This window comes from Lutzomyia longipalpis, chromosome 1 (genome assembly GCF_024334085.1).
Source record: "Lutzomyia longipalpis isolate SR_M1_2022 chromosome 1, ASM2433408v1".
In the NCBI taxonomy this organism is placed as follows: domain Eukaryota; kingdom Metazoa; phylum Arthropoda; class Insecta; order Diptera; family Psychodidae; genus Lutzomyia; species Lutzomyia longipalpis.
Genome location: NC_074707.1, coordinates 20,197,185 through 20,224,635, shown reverse-complemented (window position 1 = coordinate 20,224,635; position 27,451 = coordinate 20,197,185). Strand labels below are relative to the sequence as shown.

The following is a 27,451-nucleotide window of genomic DNA, read 5'->3' as shown; positions in this document are numbered from 1 at the left end:
TTAAATGCTGCACGCGCGACTAATAAAGTTTGTGACAAAAAAGCATGCACATTCTTATATGTTTTTGCAAACTCTTTGTAAATAATAAATGAAGAGTTTTGGCCTTTTGTGAAGAATTTGCAGAGATCTCGAGAAAAAAAAAACAAATCTGTTTGGAGAAATCAAAATTAGTGTCATGGTTTTACTAAATAGTTAAAATAATGAATCATAAGACAAATCATAGAGAAATGAGTATACTCTGTTCAAATTAACCTTGCACAGAAGTCCTACCCCTTACAAGACAGTAACGGCCAATGAAAAATCGTTATCCGTATTGATCAACCAATCAGAGCTTACAGTGTCTTCTTCTTATTTATTTACCTTTCATTTACAAACTATTTTAAAGAATGAGATTTGCATCACGTTCTCTTTGAAGTTCAGGCTCAGATTTTTTCCTTTGATATAAAAGGAAGTAGAGGAAACCGTCTTGTTGAATCAACAACAACGTTTATCCAAAACTGTCTTCCATGTGTTTAGTATTATGGAGGAAATTAATTTTGATAGCTTTCATAATAAAATCTTAGCATATGAGACGTCTGACTTATGTACTAGAACATATCAAATATTCTCAGAATTCTGTAAGACACAAAAAGGAATAATCTGAAGCAGAGAAAATCTCCAGCAAACGGTAAAGGAATGTGAAGAATTACAGTGCTATGTACAAAAAGGAGGATATATAACTCGTATTTTATGAGGCAATAACTACATTAGAATCGTCAATTTTCCACCCTGGTCTCGTATTCTTCAATATTAAAATAAATTTTCCACTTCTTGCACTCTCTCTCACTCTCTCACTGAGCAAACGCATTAATTCTCACTCTTAATCATCATCATGGAGTTTTAGTTTTTTTTAATTGGAAATGAACACACTTGAATAAACTTCCCGTATAAATAGATTTCTTTTCTCCATTTTCCAAGAAGTTTTATAATAGAATTTATTTTATGACTCACTAAAAACAAAGAGAAGATCACCATTTACGAGTCTTTCCTTCCTTCAGAAAATACCCTAAGATCTGTGCAAAATTTCTTGAGGTATTAATGGAAAGACAACATCGAATGTTGTTGAGGGGTTCGTTTTCACATCTGGCACACAGATTTTTCTTGTTCCACTTCTTCTTTTCGCCTTGAAACCCTCCATTTTGCACCCTTAATTTTTTACAATGACATTCCTTTGCCACTGAATGTTAAAATTCTATTTTTAGAATAGTGCTACTGTCACCCTATTATTGTGCTCAAAATGGATGTTAAAAAAATAATAATAGTTAAGAAAATACAATAGTGTGCAAAAAGATGACCTCAGAAGAGGGCCCAGGGAGCAGTGGATAGAACACTCGAGTTGTGTCCATAGAGTCTCTGGTTCGAATACAGACGGTACCGCCCGTAAAGGGATAGGATGTTTGTATCTCGATAGGCAAACATCGTACTGTGCTCGCCGAGAAGGCATGCTGTATTCACGCTGTGTTCACTATCCACAGCTGTGGGTATGTCTCTCTCAGGCACACGGAAGCGAACGCCGAAAAACAGAGATGAAAATGCCCCTGCCTGGCTAACGTTGTAGTGGTACACGTTGGTCAGATTGTTGGATTGAGAGAAAGAAATGATGCACTCTCATCCACAAAAAACAATGGCCCTCTTGCATCAAATACGGAGAACGAAAGTAACACCATTGTATAATAATTTTATATAGTAATACAATCTCTGAAGGGATGAAAAAATCCAAGAGTTCCGTACCTTCCTCTTTTGAGGGGAACGTAGATGGCGCGCGGACTGGTGCAAATTCGGGGGTAAGCGAAATGCAAGGAGGACCTTCCTCCCTTTCATAAGATCATTTGCTTTCGAGCGCTCATGGTGATCACTTGAAGGGCCGCATGAGCTGAGCGTTTTTTCTATATGGACTTTTTTCTATATGAACTTTTTTCTGTATGAACTTTTTTTTGTACCTACGATGAGAGGGTTGTAGAAGAGGTGCACAAAAAAGGGCTGAAGGAAGAAAAATGTACACGGAGTTGAGTTCAGATCTTGCAACATTTTTGGTTGTACATGAGTGGGAATGAACAGAAATACATTTTCTTTCCCTTTTGCACAATGAGATCTTCCAAAGTCTCGAAGAACACAAATTTTGTCTTTTCGAGCAAAATTCTGCCTCAAACACGCTGGCTCATTCATCACGAGCTGATATTGTTACTAATGAATTTAAAATACTCGATATAAACTTTTATTTATATAAAAAAAAATTTAAAGGTTTTTTTCAATCACCTTTTGGGTCAACTTTGAATCAAAAATTTTCTTCTAAAGGTTAGTAAAATAAAAGAAAAAATATTTAAAAAAATTGAGTTGATTAAAATATAGACCAGAATAATATAAATTCTATTAGTCAGTTTAACGAATAAAGTGAACACAACTTTTATACTTTTCAGCGATGTTTCGGCATATTTTTTGTCGCATCTTTAGGATTTATAAGTGTGAAATTGTATGGATTATCGGACAGAAAACTTTATATAATAAATAATTAAGTCAAGATATTTTCCTCGATAGGTCAATCTAATGTGATATTTTCGTCCTAGAATTTTTTAAAGGCCATTTGAGGGAATATGAGGTTTAAATAAAGTTGATGGTATTTTCCGACATTGGAAATGGTTTTTCACCTATGATATTATTTGCAGTTTCTAATCTCACTTCTCATCTGTTAATCCGTTACTAAGTATTTTACTTTTCAAACCACTAAAACAGAGAAGCATACAAAATCTACCATGATATTTTTGGTATGGAAGGCTAGAAAATACCTATCTATATAATAGAGAAAGGTCTATTTGTTGGTAATCGTCCATTCTGTACAGCTATACAACTCTACATTGTTTGACCGATCGTGATGAAATTTGATACAGAGGCCTCTTATATCAGAAGATTTTAAACAGCCGTATTTATTTCCCTTTAAACCACATTCGAGTAGCTTAATTTTTACCAATATTTTAGAATTTATCTAAAATTTTCGCGAAGCGCAACTAATCCCCGCGAAGCGAGACGAGGTCAATTGGAGCGAAGCGACTCCATACTGTTTACATTAGCGACTAAATTCACCCCAAGTGACATGTTCAGATTAAAATAATTATACTGACTGAGAAATCCCTTTAAGTTAGTAAAAACCACTCATCCGTTTCGTATTCTGCACTACCCAGCTAATGAAGAAATATAAAGATTTAAAAAGCGCTAAAAGAAAAATATTTTAGAATATTTTTTTCTTAACATGCGAAAAGTATTTTTGGAAGCCTCAAAAAACTTCTTTTTTATTCTTAAAATATTAATTTGACTATCTTTTCAACATAATGATGTACTCGATGTACTACTTCAAACACAATTATAAATCCTAAATTCCAAGTAGCACTATGCTGAAACATCGCTGAAAATTATAAAAAGTTTTGTTCACTTTGTTCTTTAAACGCCTTAACCCTCCGTACTGTGACCAAAACACTTACGTGCATTACAATGGGGTAGGTGACCGACCCCATAGAATTTTTTGCAAAAAAGCAAAATCTTTCAGTCAAATGAGCTTTAATAGACTCCTTGGTACTCCCTAATAAGTCTTTTATCCATTTTGAACACAAAAATAAATTTTTCAATGGATTTTTTGATGATTTTTTTCAATAATTTTTTAAGGTTAGAATCTTCTAGAAAGAGACTAATAGTGACAAAGTGAAGAGAAAATGGAATTTTGACTGTTACAACAATTTTTGAATTCCCTCTTTTTATATTTTTTCCTTATAACTTTTATTCTGGTGGTCGGATTGACCTGAAATTTTTACACAATCATCTCAGATAACCAAAAAACTTATTTCTCAAAGCTTGGTTCTATATCTCTAAGAACTAAGGCGTAGTAATTCAAAATACAGTGGGACCCCAGTACAACGACCACTCGGATGTACTCTTTACACTCATTATTTTCAATGCGCGAGAGTAGCTCAACCAAGTGGTCGTTGTACTGGGGTCCCACTGTATAGCTCTAGGGTTGGTCACCTGCCCCTCATAGTATACGGAGGGTTAAATCCGCAAATAGAATTTTTCTATTATTCCGGTCTAGCCAAATATTGATCAATTATTAGGTATATTTTAAGAAATTCAATTTCGTTTTTTGAATTTATTTATTTTTAATTAAGTACCTATATATTTTTTTAATTTACCTAATATTTCCACGGAGTTTTCAAAATTAATATTTTACTAACCTTTAGAAGAAAATTTTTGATTCAAAGTTGACCCAAAAGGTGATTGAAAAAAACCTTTAAATTTTTTTTTATATAAATAAAAGTTTATATCGAGTATTTTAAATTCATTAGTAACAATATCAGCTCGTGTCGAGTGAGCCAGCGTGTTTGAGGCAGAATTTTGCTCGAAAAGACAAAATTTGTGTTCTTCGAGACTTTGGAAGATCTCATTGTGCAAAAGGGAAAGAAAATGTATTTCTGTTCATTCCCACTCATGTACAACCAAAAATGTTGCAAGATCTGAACTCAACTCCGTGTACATTTTTCTTCCTTCAGCCCTTTTTTGTGCACCTCTTCTACAACCCTCTCATCGTAGGTACAAAAAAAAGTTCATACAGAAAAAAGTTCATATAGAAAAAAGTCCATATAGAAAAAACGCTCAGCTCATGCGGCCCTTCAAGTGATCACCATGAGCGCTCGAAAGCAAATGATCTTATGAAAGGGAGGAAGGTCCTCCTTGCATTTCGCTTACCCCCAAATTTCCTTAAAAAGACCTCATGCGCCATCTACCTTCCCCTCAAATGAGGAAGGGCCGAAACGATTTGGGCACTTTCGCCCTTCTTTGTAATACTATGTGTAGATAGCAAAGGTAACACCTAGATGACTTTCCAATCTGTACACAAATCCAGTTTCACAAATGATAACCCTCTGAGCGCTCTTTGTTGATTCTGTGATAGGGTGAATGGAAACATTTGCCTACCCTTTGGCGATCGATTCCGATCAATGAGGAAAGAAATTGCCGCGAGCTGTCGTTCGGCTTGGGCAATATCGATCTTCAATATATATCAGATAATGATGATAAAGAACCGAGGACCCTTCCACAATAGACCTTTCAGGTCGCAGTGGGATGAAAGCGACTATACGCATTCGCCTCAAATAAAAATCTGAATCTGAATCTGAATGACCTCAGAATCTCTTCAATGCGTATTCTTTATTTTTTTTACCAATATAACTACACATAATACCCCACTCGTCAGATAATTTCACAGTGAGTTCATTTTCTTCCATTGAGAATGGAATTCAAAATGGACATTTAGCAAGAATTTCAATGATTTTATTTGAAAATCAATGTCGTCAACAAGAGGCAAATAAAAAGGCAAAAATGAACAAAAAAGCATCATTGTGAGCAATGAGTGGGTGGTTGTGATGTTTCTTCTTTAGAGATTCTTTATATATTTTTCTCTCCTTTTATGCTATGAGACTAAATTAAATACTTTATTGTTAAATTAATTATTTTTCTAGAGAATGTCCTTTCTCAAGTGTTTAAAAACTTTCTTTTATTCTTTAACATCAATGTCCTAATTACGACAAAGAATAGTCTTTGAACCAGCCGGGTTAATTCAATATTTTGACATGTCGCGTAAAAAAATATTTCCAGCGTATTATATTTATCATTGAGTAAAAGGTAGCCCAAAGAATTACCTATAAGACAATTTATTATACCTACAGCTATTAAATTCATTAGAGTTTCAATACGACAACTATCTAAAAGTTTAACACTTTTTATTGTTGTTTAAACACCTGAACCACGTCACTTTGTACATGCTGTTTGCGGCTCTGTTAGCCACGATATGTGTTGTGTGTGAAGTATGGAAATTATGTATAGTAGGTATATATTGAAAATATTTTTATTATTCAAAATATAAAATAGCAACTGGAATCTGTCCAAGAACTTGATTTTCAACAATGCTATACATAATATGCTGCATATAAAACACGCATCAATAAAATGCCGATATAGGAAAGTTGAGGAAAAATAATAATATACAAATTGATTAAATATTCATAATAAATGAGGAGTGTAAGATTAAACGAAGAAAAAAGAAGGAAAAGTTTCACTGATGGTCGTATTACTTGAGTTTGGCTTTTGCTGCCCTCGACAAGATATTGAGGAGTAAAACTCTTTTTTTTTTCAGAGATATCACATAGTTTGTGGACTTTTAATACTTAAGACATGCCACTTGATGCGCGTAAGAAAAGACCAGAAAGATCTTGGCGCGGCCACAAGGCAGAAAAGAGACAATTTATTTCTTTTTTTCCTTTTATGTACATTATATAATGTAAAAAAAATCGCGTATTATGTACATTATACACACAAAAAAAAAGTTAATGGAACATTTTGTATAATATTAAAATATTTGCAAAGACTTTGGTGCAAAGATACCAACACTACACCACCCAGAAATGTTTGAGTATACGGGAAATTTTGTTTCTAGATAGGGAGGGAGAGTATGTTGTATGATGACGAAGAACAAAAAAAGATAGAAAAAGAACTACATAAACGTACGATCGCGCGAGCCAAAAGCTCCCCCCAGAAGAGAGACTCTGTGCAATCGACCAGATGGAATTTCGCATAAATAAAATGGCAGAGGAATAACTCTCTCACTCAACGGCCTCACGAAAGAATTATTCTGGTAGACTCACACTGTACGCTCTAAAGTCTACAGCTATGTACATATATACATAAAGAACCCATTCCAATTCACTATATTCTGGGATCTCGCTAGAGCATAGATGGTCTTCTCCCAAGCATTTCATGGCGATATGGATGAAATGCTCCTCGAAATGGCAAATTGTAATCTCCTAACACACTTCTTCCATGTTATACGGAGATCTTCCAGCCCAGACTCGAACACACGTACGATATATAGCAATAAAAGAAGCAAAATCATCTAATTGAACTCGCGCGAGAAGAACTCTCTGGTACTTCTCATCTGGAACCAAAACCACCTAAATTGCAATAGTGGCTATTTGAAGCATGAACACCTTTAATTTACTCATCTTTACACACCAAAGTCATCGTTTAACGTCTTCACACACAATATTTCGTTTGGGAGAAAATAAAAATCTAAGAAGGAAACTATTATTTAATCGCGAAAGAGAAAGGTGGAGGTACTTAATTTTTTTTGCCTGAGAGAGCGATAAAATAAATGTCTTTCAGCCGCGACAGGTGGAGGATCAATTTGATTTGTGAAGATTTATTTGCGGCCATCACCATACACATACACGTTCTTCTACGAATTGTTATGCTACATCCACATAACACATGCCTCCATTACATTGTGAGTACGTACACCGTAAGAATAGTCAAAGAATGAGTTGAAAAATATTAATTTGTTTTAGTTTTTTAAAGGAAAATTCTTAAGTCTATCGTTAAGACGTTAATCTTGTAAAAAAAGAATAGATTGTTTAAATAAGAGTAATGTGGAGTGTGGACCAGCCGGGTAAACATTTTCGACGTGATTGTCTTATTTATTACACTTCAAGTAAAAAATGATTTCCACGTATTTTTATCAATCCCAAACGTGTTAAGAATAAATATAAAATTAAACAATAAAAATATTCATTCTACAATATAATTCAAGATTTTTTCATTACATAATTCTGATTTTGTAAGAAAATATCAGTCACCCCGAATCTTTTCTTTTTCATTCTTTTTCGCAACATATTCACCATGAAATGTGCATAAAATCCATAAAACGATGAAAGAGTGGAAGCCCTATTTGGAGTGAAAATTAAACCTCACTAGAAATTCCTTATTGATTTATGTAATCCTATATGTATTTACGTGTACATAATATTTATTTACTCTTTCACCGTCACTCGACTGCAGCACAGTTAAGAACACCAATAAATAAATAAAAAAGAAATGTTCTCATTGTTTCTTTTCCGGAAGAAATCAAATTGAATTAGCGTTTTAGATGGGATTTATTGTGTGTGGATCGCTTCTAATAAAAATAAATAAAGTTAAAGCTTATTATTTTATGGAAATTCATGGATTTGCAGAGATTTTCAAAGAAAACACCTGAAGATCATTTTTATATTTTCAAGTTTTATTGAAAAAGAAACAGAATTGTTGCAGAATCAACCACGTCATGATTCTAATGGTTTTCTCAATTAACCATAAGAATGATGAGAGAACAAGAAAAATGAATTTATATTAAAAATTATAAATTATCATACTTAATTAAGAAAACGTGTGGTGCAAAAAAAACATTAAAGACATGAGAAGAAAATAAGAGAAGTGATAATCGCCGTGAGGAAGAAAACTCCATCACCTCGTGCGCGCGCCCTATGATCGTGTTTTGATCGTCTGGTTGTGCGTGCAGCAATGAATAAGAAGTTTGTGCCATGCTAAGGAATGAAACTGCTGAATTACGGAACCGGTTGATGGCCTGAGAGAGTACAAAATCTTGCACATCTCGGCAAAATATAAAATCCCCCAAAGAGATGTCATCAATAGAAGATCGCGCAATGGCCGTTCCTCAAAAGGTTGAATTGCCACTATAGTAAGCAAAAATGCACACAAGCCATCTCTTGTGCAACTGCTTGCATCTCAACAGAGGTACACCATCAAATCGCGCGCGCTTCTTCTTCCAATGTCTCCCCGCACAATCTTGCCTGATTTGTTGGAATCTCTCTCACTCTCTTAATTTCTTTTTATTGCGTTTTTCAACCACATTCCTTAGCTGCCTCTCACACACTATTTTTCTTCATTTCCATGTATATAACATATACAACATAATGTATTAAATTTTATTAGGGCTGCACTGCACGGAGAGAGAGTCGGTATAGCTGCTGCAGAAAGACAACAGCAACGCATCACCGTGATGACCTCAACACCGAAATTGTAACACATCCCATGACATGATTCTTTCTCTCGCTTGCACTTCTTTTCTTCAATCTTCCATTGAGAAATTATATCTGCTACACGAGACTTTTTTTTTCTTCTTTCTCTCATCTCATTTGTTGTACGTTTCCCCTGCACATTGCCAGCACACAATATTTTATCAATTGAGCCACTACTGGTTCAGAGTTGCCTGCTACAATTCAAGTACTTCTTCTATCCCCACTTAACTGTCTCAAAGAATAACAAAAGTGCTCTCTTGATGGAAAGATATATTGCACGTTGTTTTATTTTTAAATTATAATCCATTCAATTCAAGTTTGCAGTTAAGTTCCACCTCACAAGTAAAATCAGTTGGAAATCAGTCAATGAATACTCTTATCGAGTCCATCAACCAATCAGAGAATAACTAATTCTTCTTTTTCTTTATTAACATTTCAGCAAGAGATCTTAGCTGTGATTTCATTGGTTAATGAACTGAATTTCACTTCACCTAGTGCCTACCTTGTGAAGGCAGTTTTATCAGAAGATCTTTGAATTTTCTAATAGATCTCTGACTCATAAATTGCAATAGATTCGATCGCAATGACTAATTTAACTTCCGAATTGACCATGGTGGCCAATATAGAGTCAGTAAAGTATTCCAAGTATTAATCATACGTCCTAATCATCACTGTATTTACTCATTTACTCATCATCATCATTTTCATTTACTAACTAGGCGATCTTCACGCATGATCGTGCGATCGCATCTTTCGAGGCATCTTCGAGGAAGATCACTACTTGACTCACACAGAATGAAAGAATCTCATTTGGAGACATCTGACAGGCATAGCGACAGGCCTTTGGGGGTATTTTCTCATTTCAGTATATTTCATAAATGGAATTTTATTGCGGTTCCACTGGTTTCGAAGGTTGTTCTCCGTGTGATATTTCACAACACACCAACACTTGACCGAAAAGTCTTCATTTTCATTCTCGGCTGTTGTCTCTCCACCAGCAAAGTGTCTCTTTTTTTTAAGAGGAAGGGGGGAGGCGACACATACAACAGACCCCCATACGATCAGAAATCTCTCCGCAGAATCTGCGCGAGGCTTTTTATGTAAATAACATTTTTTTGTGTATTATTATTTTGCAAAAGAGAAGAGTTTGTTGGGCTTGTTGAATGAAAATGCCAAACGGTCAAGAGAATGGATTTATGCAAATTTTCCGTTTTTTATTTTATCTATAAAATTAATAGAATGCAAAAGTTCTTCAGGTGGCAAGAGAGGCTCCACAAAAAAAGAGAAGAGAAGAGATTGGAAAGCGGGAAAACTCACCGATCTGTGTTGTCCACACATTATTCTCGAATTCAAACATTTTTAGGCTGAATTTTACGGATTTTTTTTAAAGCTGTTGCTGCTCCAGTATATCCCCCCAAAACAATGAATGAAGGCCGCCGCGTCTGATGCGGAAAATATGCCAACAATGGGGTGCCCTCGTTAGTTTGATCTCCGGAATGTGGGGATCATCACAAACTCCCGGACACACACAAACACGCACACTGATTCACCTGCGATCCCACAGTGATCTTCGCGCGATCCTCAACTTCGCGTCCACAAACGGGACGCGCATGAAAATTCCACAATTTTCCTCTTCCACAGACACACACACAGCACGTCCTGGACAACTGATCTGCACCACTGGATACTTTATTCTTGGTGGTGGCTACTCTCCAAGAGACCACGTAGCATTTATTTTTTAAGAGCGCGACAACACAAAAATCCACCAACTAACGGAATTTATGGTTTAGTTGTATTGGTATGGAAATTGCTACTCCTCCCTATATCCTGAATTCTCTGGGAATTTACTTGTTTTTCCACCAAATTCTTCACTCACGCCATCCCGGTGATACCCACAAATATTTTTCACATACAATTTCCCAACATTTCCACCGGAAAATACAAAAAATTCCGCCTTTTCTTCGCGCAGCCGCCGTACGTCTACACTTCAACCAGAAATGTTGCTAACTGATTTCTTACATGGTACACAAAATGGTACCCCAGTTGGTATTCCATGTCTTATAGAGGCATTACAAGAAATGCTAATGTAATGTATACCGTATACAGTACGTGTAATGTAGTAAAACTCCTAACGTATATCACACACGTACACTACCCGCCAAAAGTTTCCGGATGAGCAAAAGGCAAATTTCAAGCCAATATATCTCCGGTTGTGTTGAACCGATTTTAAAAAATCTACCAGTTTTGAAAAGGTACATTTCATATCTTTCAAAAACTGCTAAATTTTTGAAAATCGGTCAAGCGGTTCGGTCATGGCAGCCATTTTAATAAACCAATAGTGAATAAAACTACATTTTTGAGCATATCTCGGGTTGTAGTTAACCGATTTGAACAAACTAGGATTCAAATAGTAGCTAGGTCTTCTAACTTTTTTCTTTAAATTAGTCAAATGTGTGCTTTTCCAGTAGATTTTTCTTAATCAATCTTCATTTTCAGAGCACGGAGTGTAACTTCTGTCATTTCAGGTGTTGCATTGATTTTGGAATGTCATGCTTGAATAGTTCGTTCGGAAGGGAGCTTGCCCAACTTTTTGTAGAAACGGTAACTTCTGGTCCAATGTCCAATGGTCCTTCTGATAGGTTAAGCCAAAATCGAATGTTACTCAAAAGACACTTACACAAATAACACGGCCCCAAAGTAAAATCTCTCTTTTTAAACCACTTTATTGTCTCTTCTAAACACTACAAATCAACTGTGAATACTTAGCGTTCGGCATATCAATTTATTTAATTATTTTTTACAAAAGAAGGACTCGCGTGGGTTAAAATTTATTATTTCTTTGTAAGGTGGCTCCAGATTTTCCATCAAATATATTTTTTTCATTAACTTCTCATTACTTTTTCATTCTTTAAATAAAATCTTTTACACTTAAACATCTTCTTCTTAAATAAATATTAAACACAATGTTACATAGTTCCTGATTTTTTTCATCCTTTAGCATAGTTTTTCTTTCATAATATAATCTGTAGCATAATTTATGATGTTTATTACACCAGAAAAAAAATAAAAATTTGCACATTTCCACGTCGAATTCGAAGGATTTCAATGCTGTTTGATTTTTTTTATCTTTACAATTTTTCTATTTAAAGAATTCGATGTGATTTTTTTTTCTTTAATTAGTCTTTTTTACTTTAAATTATTAAGTTTCTTTTCTTCCTTTTAAGTAATTCTCAGTGTGTTCTTCATGAGACAAATATCCTTAACTTTGTAAGTATGTAGGTATTTTTTTTTTCTTTCATTGATTGATTTTTGTTTATTAATCCCACTGTATTCGTATTGTATGATGCCTCGTTAAATGTGGCGAATTCTTTAATAATTTTTAATCACTTGTGAAATAATAATATTAATAAAAAAAAATACCTCAATGCCCAATTTGTGGTCAATTCTGGGGGATCACGCGTTGTGGGTTTAGCTCACTTGCACGGAGGGCAAATTGTGGTGACGATGGTGACTTTACTTGGACGCTCCAACAGCCTTCATGAGGGCATCTGTGGAGAAGGATTTTGGACGTTCAATGGGAAGACCAAGAGCACGATCCCACACAAGAGATGCGAGCACACCGAGAGCTCGTGAAACGCCAAAGAGAACAGTGTAGTAGTTCATCTCCTTGAGTCCGTAGTACTGGAGGAGGACACCTGAATGGGCATCAACATTGGGCCATGGGTTCTTCACTTTACCCAATTCCGTGAGAATTGGTGGGACAACAGTGAAAATGGTGGAGACAAGCTTGAAGAGTGGGTAGTCAGGTAAGTGCTTCTGAGCAAATTCACGCTGTACCTGGTACCGTGGATCTGTCTTCCTCAGTACAGCATGCCCATACCCAGGTACAACTTGCCCGGATTTGAGTGTCTTCCAGATGAAATCCTTAATATTCTTCTCACTCAAATCATTACCCAACTCCTTCATCATCTTCTGCAGCCACACAAGTACTTCTTGATTTGCCAAACCATGGAGTGGACCCGCCAGACCATTCATACCAGCGGCAAAGGATAAGTACGGATCACTGAGAGCAGATGCCACAAGATGGACGGTGTGTGCTGACACATTGCCACCTTCGTGATCACTATGGATCGTTAGGTACAAGCGGATGAGTTCCGTGAAGGTTTCATTGTCATAGCCAAGCATACTTGTGAAATTGGCTGACCAATCTTTCTTCGTATCAATCGCCCCAATTCCCTTGCCATCCTTATACGTATTGCGGTAGATTGTGGCTGCAACAACGGGCAATTTTGCAATTAAATCCATGCTATCTTCATAGGCATATTCCCAATATTTGCTCTTATGTACACCCTGAAAAATAATGTTGAAAAAACAATGTTAAATAACTTGAGCTGATTTAACACTTACAACAACAGTATACAGAAAGAAGCCTCACCTCGGAATATGCTTTGGCGAATTTACTCTCAGAATTGAGGGCAGTCACGGCACACGATAGCTGTGACATTGGATGGAGGGTTGATGGGAAATTGTTAAGCATGGTAACCACATGGGATGGCAAAGCAGCACGATTTGCCCATTCACGCGACAGCGCCTCAACTTGTCCCTGCGTTGGGACATCCCCAGTAATGAGGAGCCAGAAGAGACCCTCAGGGAGTGGCTCACTGCCACCCTTTGCCTTTGGCAACACCTTCTGGCACTCTGGAATTGAGAGTCCACGGAAACGAATTCCCTCATCAGGATCCAAAACAGATGTCTCGCACACCAATCCCTTGATACCGCGCATACCGCCGTACATCTATTAATTTTTTAAAGGAAACAAAATTATATTATTTAGTATTTGTGTAAAGTTTAACGTTTCGAAAGCTTCATATCCCTTCATCAGGTCTACAAACTTTATTCAATTTTTATTCTTAATTTAATAAATTAAAATTTAGCATAAAACATTCAATGCAATTATGTAAATTGATGACAAATTGATAAGATGAGGAAATTAAGAGAGTTGTCTGATGCTCCGAATAAATAAAAAATTGAATCTCTAGGCGTACGCTAAGGTTATCACAGCGCACACCATTGGCAGCAATTGAGACTCATCGCAGGTTTTTTTTATAAGTGATAAGAGAGTAATCCTCGTAGAGCCGGTGACCGCCGACAGAATAGATATTTCACGCTATTCATCACCCCATTGATTCATGCAAAAATCATCTCACGTTACGTCTCTATCGATAAATCGTGTGATCGTCATTTAGAGATGTATTTAAATATTCCAGTTTCAATGATTTTTTTTTAAATTCATTCCAGAAGAATTAATCAACCACGTGCTCTCTTTAAACGAGAAACTTCCATTCAGTGTGATTTTGCATATCTTTACACACAACAGAGGAAATTTTTACCGGCAAATTTAATTGAATTTAACACGTCGTGGTGTCAGATAGGGAGCATCAATTGTGACAAATTGATCAATTTGGAATTGTACGTACATTCATACAAAATGTCTCATCGGCCTGGTTCCACATCAATCTGACCACAAATATATGACGCAGTCAAGGTCACAATTTAGGTCGTGACACACAAAACACACCCACATTTTGTCATTTCTCCCCCATTCTACATAATCCACTTGTTATAGTACATAGTATGAAAGCAACTCCCCCACTTGCGCCAGATTGTTTAGTTTATCTCTGTCAAGTGGTTTCAATTGAATTGCTGGCATGATGCTCAATCGAATTATTAAATTGAGGGGTATACACAGCAGTAGTAAGGCTTCACGACACACGCCTATAGAGATCATTGGGTGCACTATACCACCACTATATGCCAATTGGTTTCAATTGAAATTTGATAATAGTTTTTTTTCTCTTCTCCCCCTTTCACATCATAACTAATTAATTAAATAACTCAATCACTTACCATGTCAACGGTGACTTCACCCATCTTTGTGGCGCCATACTGTTTTCGGAAGTTCTTCACCCTTTCCTGCTCACGAGGGATCTTCTCAGACAGAATTGCCTTGAGATCCGTATTGTCTGCAGAAATATTTCTCACGCATGTCAGTATTGCAGGTACAAATTTCTGCAAAAAAAATATTATTTATTTTATAGTTTTTTTTTGTAAATTAATTAGTTTTTAATTTTTTAGATATTTTTTTGCCTTTTTGACTTTCCCGCCAATTTATAAAGTTTCCAATTTATGAAACGTAATCTATGTTTCATGAAACGTTCGATAGAGGCGCGAATTTAAAATAAAAATTCATTATATTGTACAAAAAAGGTATTTATTTTAATATTTTATTATTTAACGAATCAGATCGTTTTTAATTAGCTTTCTCCCTTTCTTATTGATAGCTTTGAGCGGATTTAGTTTAGAATTATTAAATTTTACTACGAAACATCACTGTGAAAAATGTTTCAGTGAAATATACGAACAATAGTGCATACGAGGAGTAATTAACCCTTTCATGTCTTATGTAATTTGAACGTATTTATAAGTTGGAACAACAATAAAATTCATCAAAATTTGGCAAAATTTAATGTTTCACATATTTGTCTCAGTATGACCCAAAGAACGCAAAAGGGTTAAATCAATAACTAAAAACAGGAGAAACCAATAAAGAAATTGGGTAAGAGAAGAGTTGAAAAAACAAGTAATTAGCAAGGTGAGTATCGTCCCTTGCACCCAAATCTATCACCTAAAGGCAATATCTATTGTACAGTGCATGTGTAGAAATCACGAGACCTTCGTCATTTAATTCATGGGCAATATAAATTGAAGGTGACCACCTGAAAATTTCTATGTATGTGCTGAAATTTATTTTTCACTTTGCGCGCACAGGTAAAATATCTAAATCTATTGATAAATTTGTCACGAATTTTTCTCTATTGTATCTCATCCTCTTTTAATCTCTTACGCCACACCATTGTGAGCTTTTTTTTTTTGCTTCTCCCACCAAATGGATTTTAATCCATGTTTCTTTTGACTGGTTTTTTTAGCACATTTTATGGATTGCACAACAAACCTTGGCTCAAATTTTTCACTGTCAATGCAAAAAGATCACGAAAACAACATGCAAGATAGAAAAATCTCTCGCACAATATAAAAGCCCGAGAGGCCTCATTTCAACGTATAGGAGGTACATAAAATAATAAAATGAATAAATGTGCGTTTGTTGACGCTGTGAGACACGTAGATAAAAATAAATTGTACATTTTGTGTCCTTAATTCTAAAGATATAATTCTTGTGACTTTTATATGGCACACACGACTAGCACTGTTTTCTTTTATCAACTCTCATATAAATGAATTTTAAATACAATTTCTTGCGCATTTTATTATGCAGATTCTTCGAGGAATATTCATAAACAATATTCATTTCCTACATTATTATTTTTCCTACAATATTCATAAATATGTTGGCTCTTTAGGGGATTTTTTTTTTGTACATAAGACGAACTTTAATTCCTCTAAATGATAAGTTTGGAGTTAAAGCTCTATGTACTTGAAGGTCTCAACATAATTTTTTGGATCAGATAAGATTATTCCAAAAACATATTATACCTCTTCAAGTACATGGTGCCCTTTAGTCCTTCCCTTGCAACAACTCAATTAAATAGAAAAACTTTATCTAAAAATAGAGCATATCAATGAACTTTGAAATTGAAGCAACACCACACAGTCAGAGTCATTTGAAAGTGAAATAGTGGTTGAATATTATTTCCATAATTAACAAATAAATATTTTCTTCGTTAAATATCCCCCCAGACTGGTTCGAGTTGTGAGAATATTTTCCATTTCTTCGTTCTTTATTTAAACGTTTTGCAATTTAGATGAGTCTAAGGTGAAATGCATGACTGCAAGTGTAATTTATTACCTACTCACAATATACGGCTAATTTCTCTTTATGTAATAATATTTATTTTTAAATAAACCTAATTTGATAACAAATCTTTACACTGAGAGAATTTCTTACATGCGTATACAAATTTGACAATTACCCGGCCGGCAAATAAATCTAAAACTTTCTTTCCATTATTATCCTGAGAAATGCCCTTTATCACTTTGGAGGACAAAACTGGTAATCGCTGCCAATTTGACTTTTTTAAACCACCATAGATTAAAATCTATCCAACTTATCTTGATAAATTTTACATCTATATGTATAGGCGACTTCAAATACTAGAATTTCGTCAAAAGAAAATCTGGAAAAACGTTTTCTTTATAATAGAAAAAAAAATTGAGCTCAAAGTTTGAAGTTAGAAATTCGTGTCCTTGCAAGTGTTAATCATTCTCATGCAAAGTTCTAAAAAAAAACAAAGGTAAATTATGAAAAATCCATAGTTAATGAGTGTGGTCAACACCAGCCGGGTAAACTCATTTCTTTACACTAATGACCATTTTTCTACACGCCGCGTAAAAAATAATTCCCCAAACATCATACCGGTCCTCACCGTGTTAACCTTGACATTGCACACCTATTTACTCATATTTACTACAAAGAGCTGATCGTTTTTTCGCAACAAATCCACTCCCACACGCAAAGATTATTTCACTTTCAACTTAAACTTGATCTTCCACGGTAAAATTTCCCATTTATCTCTGTGTGAGACAATTTTTTCTGCTGCTCTGTTGCTCCATTTGGGCGATAAATGATCACATGATGATAAGTTTATTTGGGCTGGGGGGGGGGAAAGGTGGGAAGCAAGAACAGATTATGAGACTTGGGAGGAGGAGGAGGGAATCATGTGAACTCTTAATTATTTTTCTACCCGGCACGGAAACCCCCATAATCCCCGGTCGAAAGCGCAAAATCAACTACACATAGCATACAAAACTGATAAAGCCGCCAAATTTCTCCTTGGTGTGATGATATAATCACGCGGAGGTTAAGTAAGTGCAGTTGCTAAAAATAATGGCACGTATTTTCTCACGCAGCCATTTGCCCACTGAGATCATTTGGTCAGGAACTCCTTATTTTTTTTGTTCTCCACCAGGCATTGTTGACGTTCGCGCCTACTTTTCCATTGACGACGCTTCATTGGGTGTATTGAATGTAATCAAAGGTATAGCGTAGAAAAAAATGACAGGTTGGCAAATTCTCGTTGAGAGCTTTTCCACGCGATGGGAAATTCGGGGGGTATTTTACGGATACTCAAGGGCACTTTCACTGCACGAATTCCTCATTCTCCAGCACCCCCTTTAATGTGTTTTTATGCTGATTTCGTCTCAATTGCAAGTGGGGTACTAATGTAATTTATATGAAAAATTTTCCCCACCACCCCAAGAATCTGCCGCCGCACTTCATTTGGCCTCGTTATGTAATGTGCCCGCGGACTTTTCATGCCCAGTCACCTCCAAACCCTTTTTCACAAGCGGAAAACCGCGATTAGAGCAGCGTGGAGAGCGTTCCGGACGTATGGGGCCCCACGCGCCACTTCCCCTCTCCGCCCCTCTCCAATAATTGATTTTTTTCGAGTGAGTTTTCTTAGAAGCAGAAAAAAATCCACCAAAGCTTTGAAAATATTTTTTAAAACAATTTCTCATCACTAACCTGCTGCGATGTCGCTAACCGGAAACAAGACATACGCGAAAGAGCCATAATTGGGCAAGAAATTAAAGAAATTCACACCAAAAATTGATTTTCCAACTCAGCAGTGAAATCCTTCTCGCTTCTCCGTCTGAGGCGAACTAAGCGCGTGTGGCAACTCCATCTCGTCTATATAATAAAAAAAAGCTCTGTCTATAATTTCGTTTCTGTTCAGCAATGCATTTCCACACCGTGCGTTGGTCTGATCGCGATGAAATTTGGTACAGAGGCTCCTTGTATCAGGCGGTTTTTACCAACGGCATTCATTTTCCTCCCAGAGCCCCCCTTCAGGTAGCCCCCATATAAAATTCATGATTTTTTTTTTACTACTTTTTGAAATTGGCGCCCTAAATGTAGTTCCAAAAGCCACCACTACTATTTTTCGGTACATTTCGTTGAAGAGAAAATGAGACGGTGCACACCACTGATACTGTCTCCCTCACACTTTCAGTTTTTCTTACTTTGCCAGAGTGAGAAGAATGTATTTTTCTCATGCTATCTCGTTTTTCTATGAGGGAGTTTAGAAGGGGTTTATCAATCCATCAAAAATTACCCTTTTCATATATTTTTAGCATATTAAAAATTAAATAATTTATTTTTTTATAGAATGTCCTTGGAAAAGGCCAAGAAAAACTCAATTTTCTTCAAATAAACTCTAATGCGGGATTGCTCAATTTCCTTCAATCCTGCCCTATCGATGAATTTCTTCGAAAATACTCCCGATGATGATTTTTCCTTCTCTTTTGGCTTTTTTGCTGATGCCAGGATTCTGTGGATGTCCGATAGAGCTGCCAGGACGGCAATATTTTGAGGACTTTTCCGGAGAATCATTTCCACATCTTCCTGCAGTGCCCGTTTGGTCTCACTGTCCAGAGCAATACCCTCATTTTGAGCTTCATGTGCCACGGATTCAATGGCAAGAAGATCTGAATCATAGTTAGCATTGCATTTGATATTCCCGGAAATGTTTGCAAGGAGTCCAGCAAATTCCTGAGGATTATTCACGTAATCTCCGTTGAAGTAGCGCACAGAGAAGGCATAGGCTGCCAGGATATTTGTAAGATTGTGACGAACACACGGGGCAGGAGTTATTCGGGAAATTTCCTTGAAGTTCCTAATGTTGCTGAGTATCTCTGGATGATTTGACTCTTCCACGGATGATGCTTCTCTAACCAGCTTCTCTTCGCTCAATTTTACCCACCACGGGGTATTCACAGGAACGAGATTTGTAATATCACCAGCATTGATTATTGATTCAAATTCCTGCTGTTCCTCTTTTGTCAGCTTACTCCACACAGCTTCCGGATCATTGAGATCAACTCCATCGAGTCGGCAGGCAAGATCAGCAGCTGGGGTATCGTCGTCTGAATCCAAATCACTCTCCCCACTGCTCTCATTGAGAGATGGATTGAAAATCTCCTCAATATCATCTTCTTCGCCATTGTCATCCAAGTGCTTCATCCTTTTGAGAATCTCGTACATTTTCTTAGTTGATTCTCCAATCTCGCTGGGATTTTTCGTCGAAACCATCTCTTCCTCAATGCATTCTCGGTAGAAGTTCTCAGAGCACTGGAGATGTGCCTGGCTTTGGTAGCATGGAACAGAGCAATAGAGGAGATTGCATCTTGGACAGGAATACTTTGCTTTCTCCTTCGTGCATCTGGAATATATTTTACAAAGGATTAAAAGAGGAATCCTTGCAGTGTTTTATCTAACTCACAGCTCACAAAAATCCTTTTCCATGGAGGACATTATTTTCCCACAAACTCATTCGTTTTACGCACAACAAAACATAAACATCTGAATGACATAACCTCACAAATATTTGCATGAAAGTGGAATTATTAGAAATTAATTAATTTAAAGCTACAAATGTTTGTTTAGTATTTAAATCCTTTTATTTACACAGTCTGATGCTTTTGCATCTCAATACGAATTTTCAGAACAATCGTATTTACATTTTTTCTTTAATCTTTCTTTTTTTTTACTCCACTATCCGGAAGTTATCAGGGGATCCGTCAATTTAATCAAATGGCTAATATCTGCGAGAGTAGTGTTGATTGTAATTACGCCCATGTGCTCTGTAGTCATTCCTGCCACTCCTATATCGCCCATCTCTTTGGTAATTATCATTTCGATGCCCATGATTTCGATTGGAATGCCCCATCATCCAGGGATCCACAATAGGCGACTCACGGGGTTCACGCTTAAGGAATTCAGCGAATTCAGAGTCACGTTCAGTGAAGCGGTGGGTAAATTCCTTTTCACATTCTTCCAGAAATTGCTTCTGCTCCTCCGTGAGGTTCCGGATGTGGCGGTGTGGATCGACCATATTGCTCACGAACTTAATTTTCTCTCAAGATCTTTTCACGCATCAACAGGGAATTTACAACTGAGACAAAAAAATATTTTTTTAAAGAAAGGAACTCTTGTGGAAAAGGAGAAAACTTACATGATTCTGTGATAATATTAGGCAGGATAATTGCGTAGAAACCGTCCTTCGTAGGAAGTGCCTGAGAATCCGTAGCTGTCTCTATTGGCTCAAACATCCACCCCAAATGTGTTCCGCACTTGCTGCAAAGACACAACTTCCATGCGTAGCCGGGAAACCAGGAGAAGTAGTTGCTCCACTGCAAGATAAATAGCAAAAGAATCACAACATTAGCCATCACTCATCCTATCGGCATTCCCTGTACCTCAAGTGTTTCAGAAATATCATTGATTTGTACACTATCGATCTGGGCACACGTTGCGTGTCTCAGGAGCACAACACGGTAGCGTATACCAAAGGGATTCTCAAGTTCCTGCACAAGCGTCTTCTGGTCATCAAAGAGTGTCTCGTTCGCGGCGTACTTTGCCTGTGGGCTGAGTTTGTGCAGGAAAAAGTTTGTTACTGCCACATCATTTCCGCATGCCCGGCAGATTAGGAAATCTGTAGAAAATAATTTAGTTTCAATAGCATTTTCCTCAAAATCACACGTCAAAAGGTTTTTTTAGGTTAGGAAATGCACTGAATCCCTTAATTTTTGTCCTTTCGAAGGTTTTATGGAAATTTCAACTGAAACAGACGGAACGTACCTTTAATTAGGGTTTCTTCTTCGTTTGCTTGCAAATTGTACGCACAAAAAAGCAAAATTAATTCAATTAAAATTTTATCCGGAGTTTTCATTGCGAGTTTTCATCGCGATAAAGATTTAACCACAATGAGAGGTGAGGGCGCTGCTTACGCCAAGAATGAACTTTGAATTTATCGAATTTATCCAAGGGGATGGTTTAACCTCATTTTCAGTGAAGAAAAGTCACTTTTTGTTGAACAAAATGTATGAGGAATTCTCGAATCTCGCTCAATCTCGACCGATTCCCGAGAAACACTTTAACTTTTTTTATATTAATAATGTTATTTCGATAATGAGATAGGGATCAATCGAAAGCTAATTAAATGTACTTTCGATTGCAAGTGGAATTGTGCAAACTGATCCCTTATTTTGATCGGAAGAACCTGCTGCCTCACTAAAAGTACTGATTTCTCGGAGTTGGGCATCCCCCTGAATTTATCCAACTTTTCAACGAGAACTGTAAATTTCATTCCTTTCGTTCCTTTCATTTCACGAGAACCGCTAAAAATCACAATTTTCTCACGTTTTCCACCTTTTCCGGGGAAATTAGGTTTTCCGGTTGCGGGGGGCAACGCCGCGTTGATTGGCGGCGAAAAAACGGAAAGTTCAAAAAAATTAGTTCCGGGGAAAAAAAAGTCGTGTAAAAAGTATAAAACGAAAACTGCCGGCGGCTTTTCCCCCCGCATTAACTCCCCCGAAAAACCCCTCAGAAAACCACGAAACCCCCTGGAACAAATGTCCTCCACCCCCGCAAACCCCTCTGCGGCAGGAAAAGCTAGAAAATTGCGTAGGAGCAGAGAAAATTGATTCTTCCCACAGCCGCCATATTTGGTTTGGCGCAGTACACCAAAAATGGGAAAAATCCGAAAAATCGCATTTTTTGCCAAAAAAAAATAGCAGAAAAACTCTAAAAAGTGGACAAAGAAGCTGGGAAAATGGAAAAATTGCTTCAAAAGCGGAAAATTATTGACTTTTTAGGAAAAAATTTGAAATGCCCAACCGTCAATATCGCGTATTTGAATTTATAATTTCCGTCAATCTAACTTTTTCGGCGAGATAGGGCGCCTGAAGCCGTAAAATAATTAAAAATGTGCATAAAAACACGATTTCTGCCCCCAAATCACCCCTAAAGCTCCCTATAAGTCTTCGAAGCGTCCTAGAAAAACCCAGAAAGCAAAAAAAGTGGGTTACATGAAAACGACCGCCATTTTGATCTTGAGGTTTTTAAATGGAGTTTGTGCAATTTTTTTTGAATTGAAATGTAGAATGAATTTATGAATTTCTCACATTTCCTTCCTTTAGAATTGGAAAATGCTTACGTTACTTTTCCATTTTTTCTGTGTGAATCTTTTGGACAAAACCGCCCCTGTTTGTGATTATATTATTGCAATAAAAATGGACATTGTGGCCATAACAAACAGTTTATGTATTATGGCCACTGATCGGTACAATTTTTATCACTTTGGGTGCTTTTTATCATCTGAGAAAATATTGCTGATTTTACGTATACGGAGCTGGACTCCACTTTACACACCGCATTTATTCTTGTGCTGTAATCAGTAGAAGAAAAAAAAAAGGAATGCTTGATAACAAATACCTCTTGCATGGTTTAGTAGGTGGAAGTATACTTAAGTAGCGCTTTTGCTTGTTTAATTATATACCCAACTCCCATGTTGGCTACATTGTATGATGCTGAACCTACGAATTATATACAAGTTGATACGGCATGATTACGAGGTAAAAGACACGTGTACCCCCAAAAATGCTTTTACAGGATCATTAAAAATTATTTTTCTGTTTTTATTACACTTTTATTTCCTTCCAAAGTCCCTCAATTCAGAAGAATGGAATGCAATCAGCGATTGGGACACACCTAGAATTATTTTCACGTGAGACATTTATATTTCTCTATGGCGGGTAAATGATACTAAACGAAACACGCATGTTTGGTAGAATTTCCCCTCTGTAGGTGTTATCAGATTCTCAAAAAAAAAAACATTTAATTTTAACAAAATATAAATTTTATTTTAAAAACTTTATTCCCGACATTCCATTGAAAAAATCGGATATAAGGGACTCCTGGTATATGAGTATGTCTTCTTTTACGTAGTATTGATTTAATAAAATGTAGGTAAATAATATCCAAAGATTTATATCAATCTTCATGCCAGGCAAAACATTTTATGGCCAGCTTGTTTCAGCTTCCCGGTTAACGCCAGATATTCCAGATGATCCTGAATCAACTTGCAATCGTGGGAGAGTTGTTCGGGACATTGGATGCTCGTTGGTAACGAGATTACTGGACGCCGGAGTGGGTTTTATGAAGAACGGCTTAAAGATGAGGAGCATTATCAGAACACAGGCTCCACAGAATAAGGATATGAAAACTGCAGCAACGACTTTCCACTCATTTTCAGGTTGTTCAGGTTCTGGAAGTGTTGGAGGATCTGTTGGAGCTTCCGTTGGGTTAGTTGTTGGTGCATCAGTTTCTTCGGTTGTGGGTGCATCAGTTTGTTCGGTTGTGGGTGCATCAGTTTCTTCAGTAGTTGGTTCATCCGTTACTTCAGTGGTTGGTTCATCCGTTACTTCAGTGGTTGGTTCATCCGTTACTTCAGTTGTAGGTTCATCGGTTACTTCAGTGGTAGGTTCGTCCGTGGCTTCGGTAGTTGGTTCTTCTGTAGTTGGGTCAGTTGGATCAGTTGGATCAGTTGGATCAGTGGGATCAACGAGTTCCCTTGGAATACATTCCTCATCAGTGTAATCCGTATTGAATACTTGAATAAAATCAATGTATACGGTCTCATCCTCAAAATCCTCTTTCGCTAATAATTTGATCTATTAAAAAAATGAACATTCTGTTAATTTTCTTTAAATTGTTAAAAGAATTAATTAAATGAAAATGAAATAAATATGTAATTGTCGTAGATCCAGATAGTTCTGATGAAGAATCCCATCAAAATCGAAACAACGAAAAGAACAGGCCAACATTATATCGAATTTTTATTTCATTGAAATGATTTTCAAATCCTGTTTTTTTTTTGTTAAGTGTTTTTAAAAATCTGTTACAGAACTTGCAAGAATTTGCAGTACAAGACATACAAAATGATGAAGAGATTTAATTTAAAAAAAAGCTAAAAGAGTTTTTTACAAAACTTTGATCATTTTAAGTTTAGAAAAAAGTGAAGGAGTGTTAAAGAAACGCAGTCAATGATTCACCTTTTCTTTCTGATTAATTATCAACCTTTTCCTAATCATTCATGTCACCTGATAACGGTTTGAAAAGTGTGTGAGTTCTTTTTTTTACAAAAATTATTTTTCCTTCTTCTGAATTTTCCATTGTTTCCCCCACATTTACGAAGGATTGTTATGTGATATTTCCGATATTTCTATAACTCAATAATTAAAGATATTTTAAAAGTAAGTATCATACCTTATATACTCCAGGTAAACCAACAGAATTTTCATCAAACATGCCCTCTAAGCGCAAATAAAACCATTCATTAGGATTTAAAGATATTTCTATATCCAATATTTTGTTCTCTTCATTTTCTGCTTCGACTAATATATTCATCGGTGTTTTGGAGTACATTGGAATGATGAAGCCTGAATCTACGGTGAACGTTATCTCACTTGGCACAACACCACAAAATGATCCAGTAGCCTTCAAAAGTCCCACTGACTCAGGTCGAAGCAAAGGAATTTGATCTTCTTCTGCGAGATCTTCATAGGTAGTCCAGGAAAATTCCGTTCCTGTTTCACATGCCTCCATTGCGAAAGCATCCTCACTTGAAAAATCGATGATCTCACAGTATTGCGGTTCCTGAGCCACCACAAATCCCACATAATTTGCAACGAGAAGATTAAGCGCAAGCTGCGCAAGCACTTTTTTTTTAAAAGATAACATGACGAAGGAGCAGCACCTTCTTTTCTCTACGCTCACCAAAGTACTGACAAGAAGTCTCCACAAAATCCAATTTACACGCCCCGTATCTTAGTGTTCAATAATCAGATCAATTATTGGTTTATTGGTGGGAGAGCAACCACTTCAATGACTGATAAAATGCAAAGAGTTTTCTTTACAATCTCACGTAAGTAAAAGAAAAGCTCAATTAGTCCCTTGATTGAATTGAGAGGAAGATAGATATTCTTGAGTCTCTTGAGGGATGCGTGGACAATTGGGGGGAATAAAAAAAGAATTTTACAAATTATTGTTGATTTTAATCTTAATTTGACTGATTTTTCTTACTTAAAATAGGTGATCATTAATTTTGGTAGCTCATCAGATTATTTGTGGAAAAAAAATGATTGAGTTTTATCAATGGCACAAAATGTCGGAGGAAAATAAAAATTATTTTTAAAAAAAATCAAAAATTTATGCATAAATCAATATTATTGATGATGAATGAATTAATTTGAACAATGAAAACATTAAAATATCTTAAATTTCTTTTTAGAATCATTTTACAATTCTTAATAAAAAATTCTATGGTACGAAAAAACGTAAAATTAAGATAAACTGGAAAGGCTGGGACCTTCAGTTTTTAGTGCGCTGGAGTGTTAACCCTAGGCAATGTGAACGTCTTGTTGTTGCTGTAACGAGGTGGGAGGGTAGCAAACATGTAAATGCAGATTCCCACTGAAAAGAAAATATTACAAAATAATTAAAAATTAATGAAATATTAAAAAAAAATGCAACCAAGTTAAAAGATTTACAAAAGATACAGAAAAAAAGAACTTTTGTATATAAAAAAAATAAAATCGAGAAAATTAATATAAAATCGGGTTTTCTTGGTTTTCTTAGTCTTCTGTCAAATGATCTTCAAAACCGAATGATCACTATATATAAGTACTTTACGTTATTATTCTCAACTTATCGATTTTTCCTTTTTTTGCAATAAATTGATTTAAAAAATAATTTCAAACTAGAACTGATAAAACTGTGTCTACCGCAAATTTCATTACCTGCTGATCTATACGAGAAAAGGGAAGAAAATCCTTAACAATGATCGCAAATTTTTCTTCCATTTAAATGGGTTCTTTGCAGTCAGATTTTAATAATTATTTTTTTTAGCGGAAGGATACAGCGCAGATTTAAACAAACCGCAATTAGTAGTAGTAAAGTAATTTATTCATCATTAAAACTACATTACAGAGCGAATAACATATTTGATATACATATAGTTTCAATTAAATAAGCTTAATGAACAAATCATTATAAGCATTTTAGTGAAAATTTTTGGTTGGGATATATTGTTATAAAACAGAAGATTAAAAATATTAATTCTAGGTCCTGGTTGCACTGTTTAAAAATTAATTTATGCATCCTTTTTACCTGCAATCACGAAGAGAACAATAAATACAATAGCCGTGACCATCCATGCTGCTGAGGAATCGTTAGCTGCATTATCGGTGGGTGGTGGTTCTGATGTTGGTGGCCAATCCGGAATGACTCCTCCATCAACTTCTGGATCAATCGGATTATCCGGACTCTCCGTACCTGGTGGCCATTCTGGAATCGGTGGTAATTGCCGCAATTTCCTCAGCGTAATCCTCGCATCCTCGGAAGGATATTCACATTGCACAACAGCAGCAATTACGACACACAAGACGACTATCCGGAGCACAATCCCCATCTTACTTGTTCAATCGAAACCCCGATAAAAACAGAAAAGCCGCAAAGAGCAAGTGTTTGCCCACTGATGTATTGATTGAAATCAAACTCCACACTGATTTCGGCAACCAGACAAGAAGTGTCTTTGCGGTGTGAAATAATCAACCACAAGGATTTTTCATATCAGTTTTTACGATTGCGTGTTCGGATGCTAAAAAAGATG

At 36.2% G+C, this 27,451-nt stretch overlaps 7 protein-coding genes across 11 annotated transcripts in view; all 7 read right to left on the bottom strand.

Annotated features, from left to right (window-relative positions):
- LOC129796238 (spectrin alpha chain, non-erythrocytic 1) overlaps window positions 1–10,934 on the bottom strand; it is a 35,663-nt gene extending 24,729 nt beyond the window's left edge. For all 4 annotated transcript variants that reach the window (XM_055838026.1, XM_055838050.1, XM_055838034.1 and 1 more), the window contains exon 1: window positions 10,242–10,934. In XM_055838026.1, the coding sequence (XP_055694001.1) occupies window positions 10,242–10,281 (40 nt within the window). In that variant the 5' untranslated portion in view covers window positions 10,282–10,934. The remainder of the gene's footprint in view (window positions 1–10,241) is intronic.
- Window positions 10,935–11,629: 695 nt separating this feature from the next.
- On the bottom strand, window positions 11,630–18,719 carry LOC129796808 (probable citrate synthase 1, mitochondrial). Its single transcript, XM_055838900.1, has 4 exons — window positions 18,466–18,719; window positions 14,832–14,993; window positions 13,360–13,719; window positions 11,630–13,274 (listed from the first exon to the last, which is right to left on the bottom strand). Exons 1-4 carry the CDS (start codon window positions 18,511–18,513, stop codon window positions 12,438–12,440), a joined length of 1,407 nt encoding a protein of 468 aa, XP_055694875.1. The 5' UTR covers window positions 18,514–18,719; the 3' UTR covers window positions 11,630–12,437.
- Window positions 18,720–19,066: 347 nt separating this feature from the next.
- On the bottom strand, window positions 19,067–20,333 carry LOC129796835 (zinc finger HIT domain-containing protein 2). Its single transcript, XM_055838951.1, has 2 exons — window positions 20,222–20,333; window positions 19,067–20,161 (listed from the first exon to the last, which is right to left on the bottom strand). The coding sequence occupies exons 1-2, from the start codon at window positions 20,251–20,253 to the stop codon at window positions 19,102–19,104; spliced, it is 1,092 nt and encodes a 363-aa protein (XP_055694926.1). The 5' UTR covers window positions 20,254–20,333; the 3' UTR covers window positions 19,067–19,101.
- A 43-nt stretch (window positions 20,334–20,376) lies between these two features.
- Window positions 20,377–21,709, bottom strand: LOC129796883 (protein cereblon-like). Of its 2 annotated transcripts, none has more exons than XM_055839014.1 (4): window positions 21,580–21,709; window positions 21,198–21,433; window positions 20,954–21,131; window positions 20,377–20,893 (listed from the first exon to the last, which is right to left on the bottom strand). In XM_055839014.1, exons 1-4 carry the CDS (start codon window positions 21,668–21,670, stop codon window positions 20,847–20,849), a joined length of 552 nt encoding a protein of 183 aa, XP_055694989.1. In that variant the 5' UTR covers window positions 21,671–21,709; the 3' UTR covers window positions 20,377–20,846. The 2 variants fall into 2 exon arrangements, with proteins under 2 accessions (XP_055694989.1, XP_055694990.1); XM_055839015.1 differs by having other exon boundaries at window positions 21,231–21,433.
- On the bottom strand, window positions 20,537–20,833 carry LOC129786971 (RNA guanine-N7 methyltransferase activating subunit). The gene has a single exon (XM_055822237.1). The coding sequence runs from the start codon at window positions 20,831–20,833 to the stop codon at window positions 20,537–20,539; it is 297 nt and encodes a 98-aa protein (XP_055678212.1).
- Window positions 21,710–23,620: 1,911 nt separating the features above from the next.
- Window positions 23,621–25,566, bottom strand: LOC129796832 (uncharacterized). Its single transcript, XM_055838947.1, has 2 exons — window positions 25,048–25,566; window positions 23,621–24,452 (listed from the first exon to the last, which is right to left on the bottom strand). Exons 1-2 carry the CDS (start codon window positions 25,519–25,521, stop codon window positions 23,799–23,801), a joined length of 1,128 nt encoding a protein of 375 aa, XP_055694922.1. The 5' UTR covers window positions 25,522–25,566; the 3' UTR covers window positions 23,621–23,798.
- A 247-nt stretch (window positions 25,567–25,813) lies between these two features.
- On the bottom strand, window positions 25,814–27,345 carry LOC129796897 (uncharacterized). Its single transcript, XM_055839032.1, has 2 exons — window positions 26,950–27,345; window positions 25,814–26,253 (listed from the first exon to the last, which is right to left on the bottom strand). Exons 1-2 carry the CDS (start codon window positions 27,248–27,250, stop codon window positions 26,159–26,161), a joined length of 396 nt encoding a protein of 131 aa, XP_055695007.1. The 5' UTR covers window positions 27,251–27,345; the 3' UTR covers window positions 25,814–26,158.
- Between the last annotated feature and the right edge of the window lie 106 nt (window positions 27,346–27,451).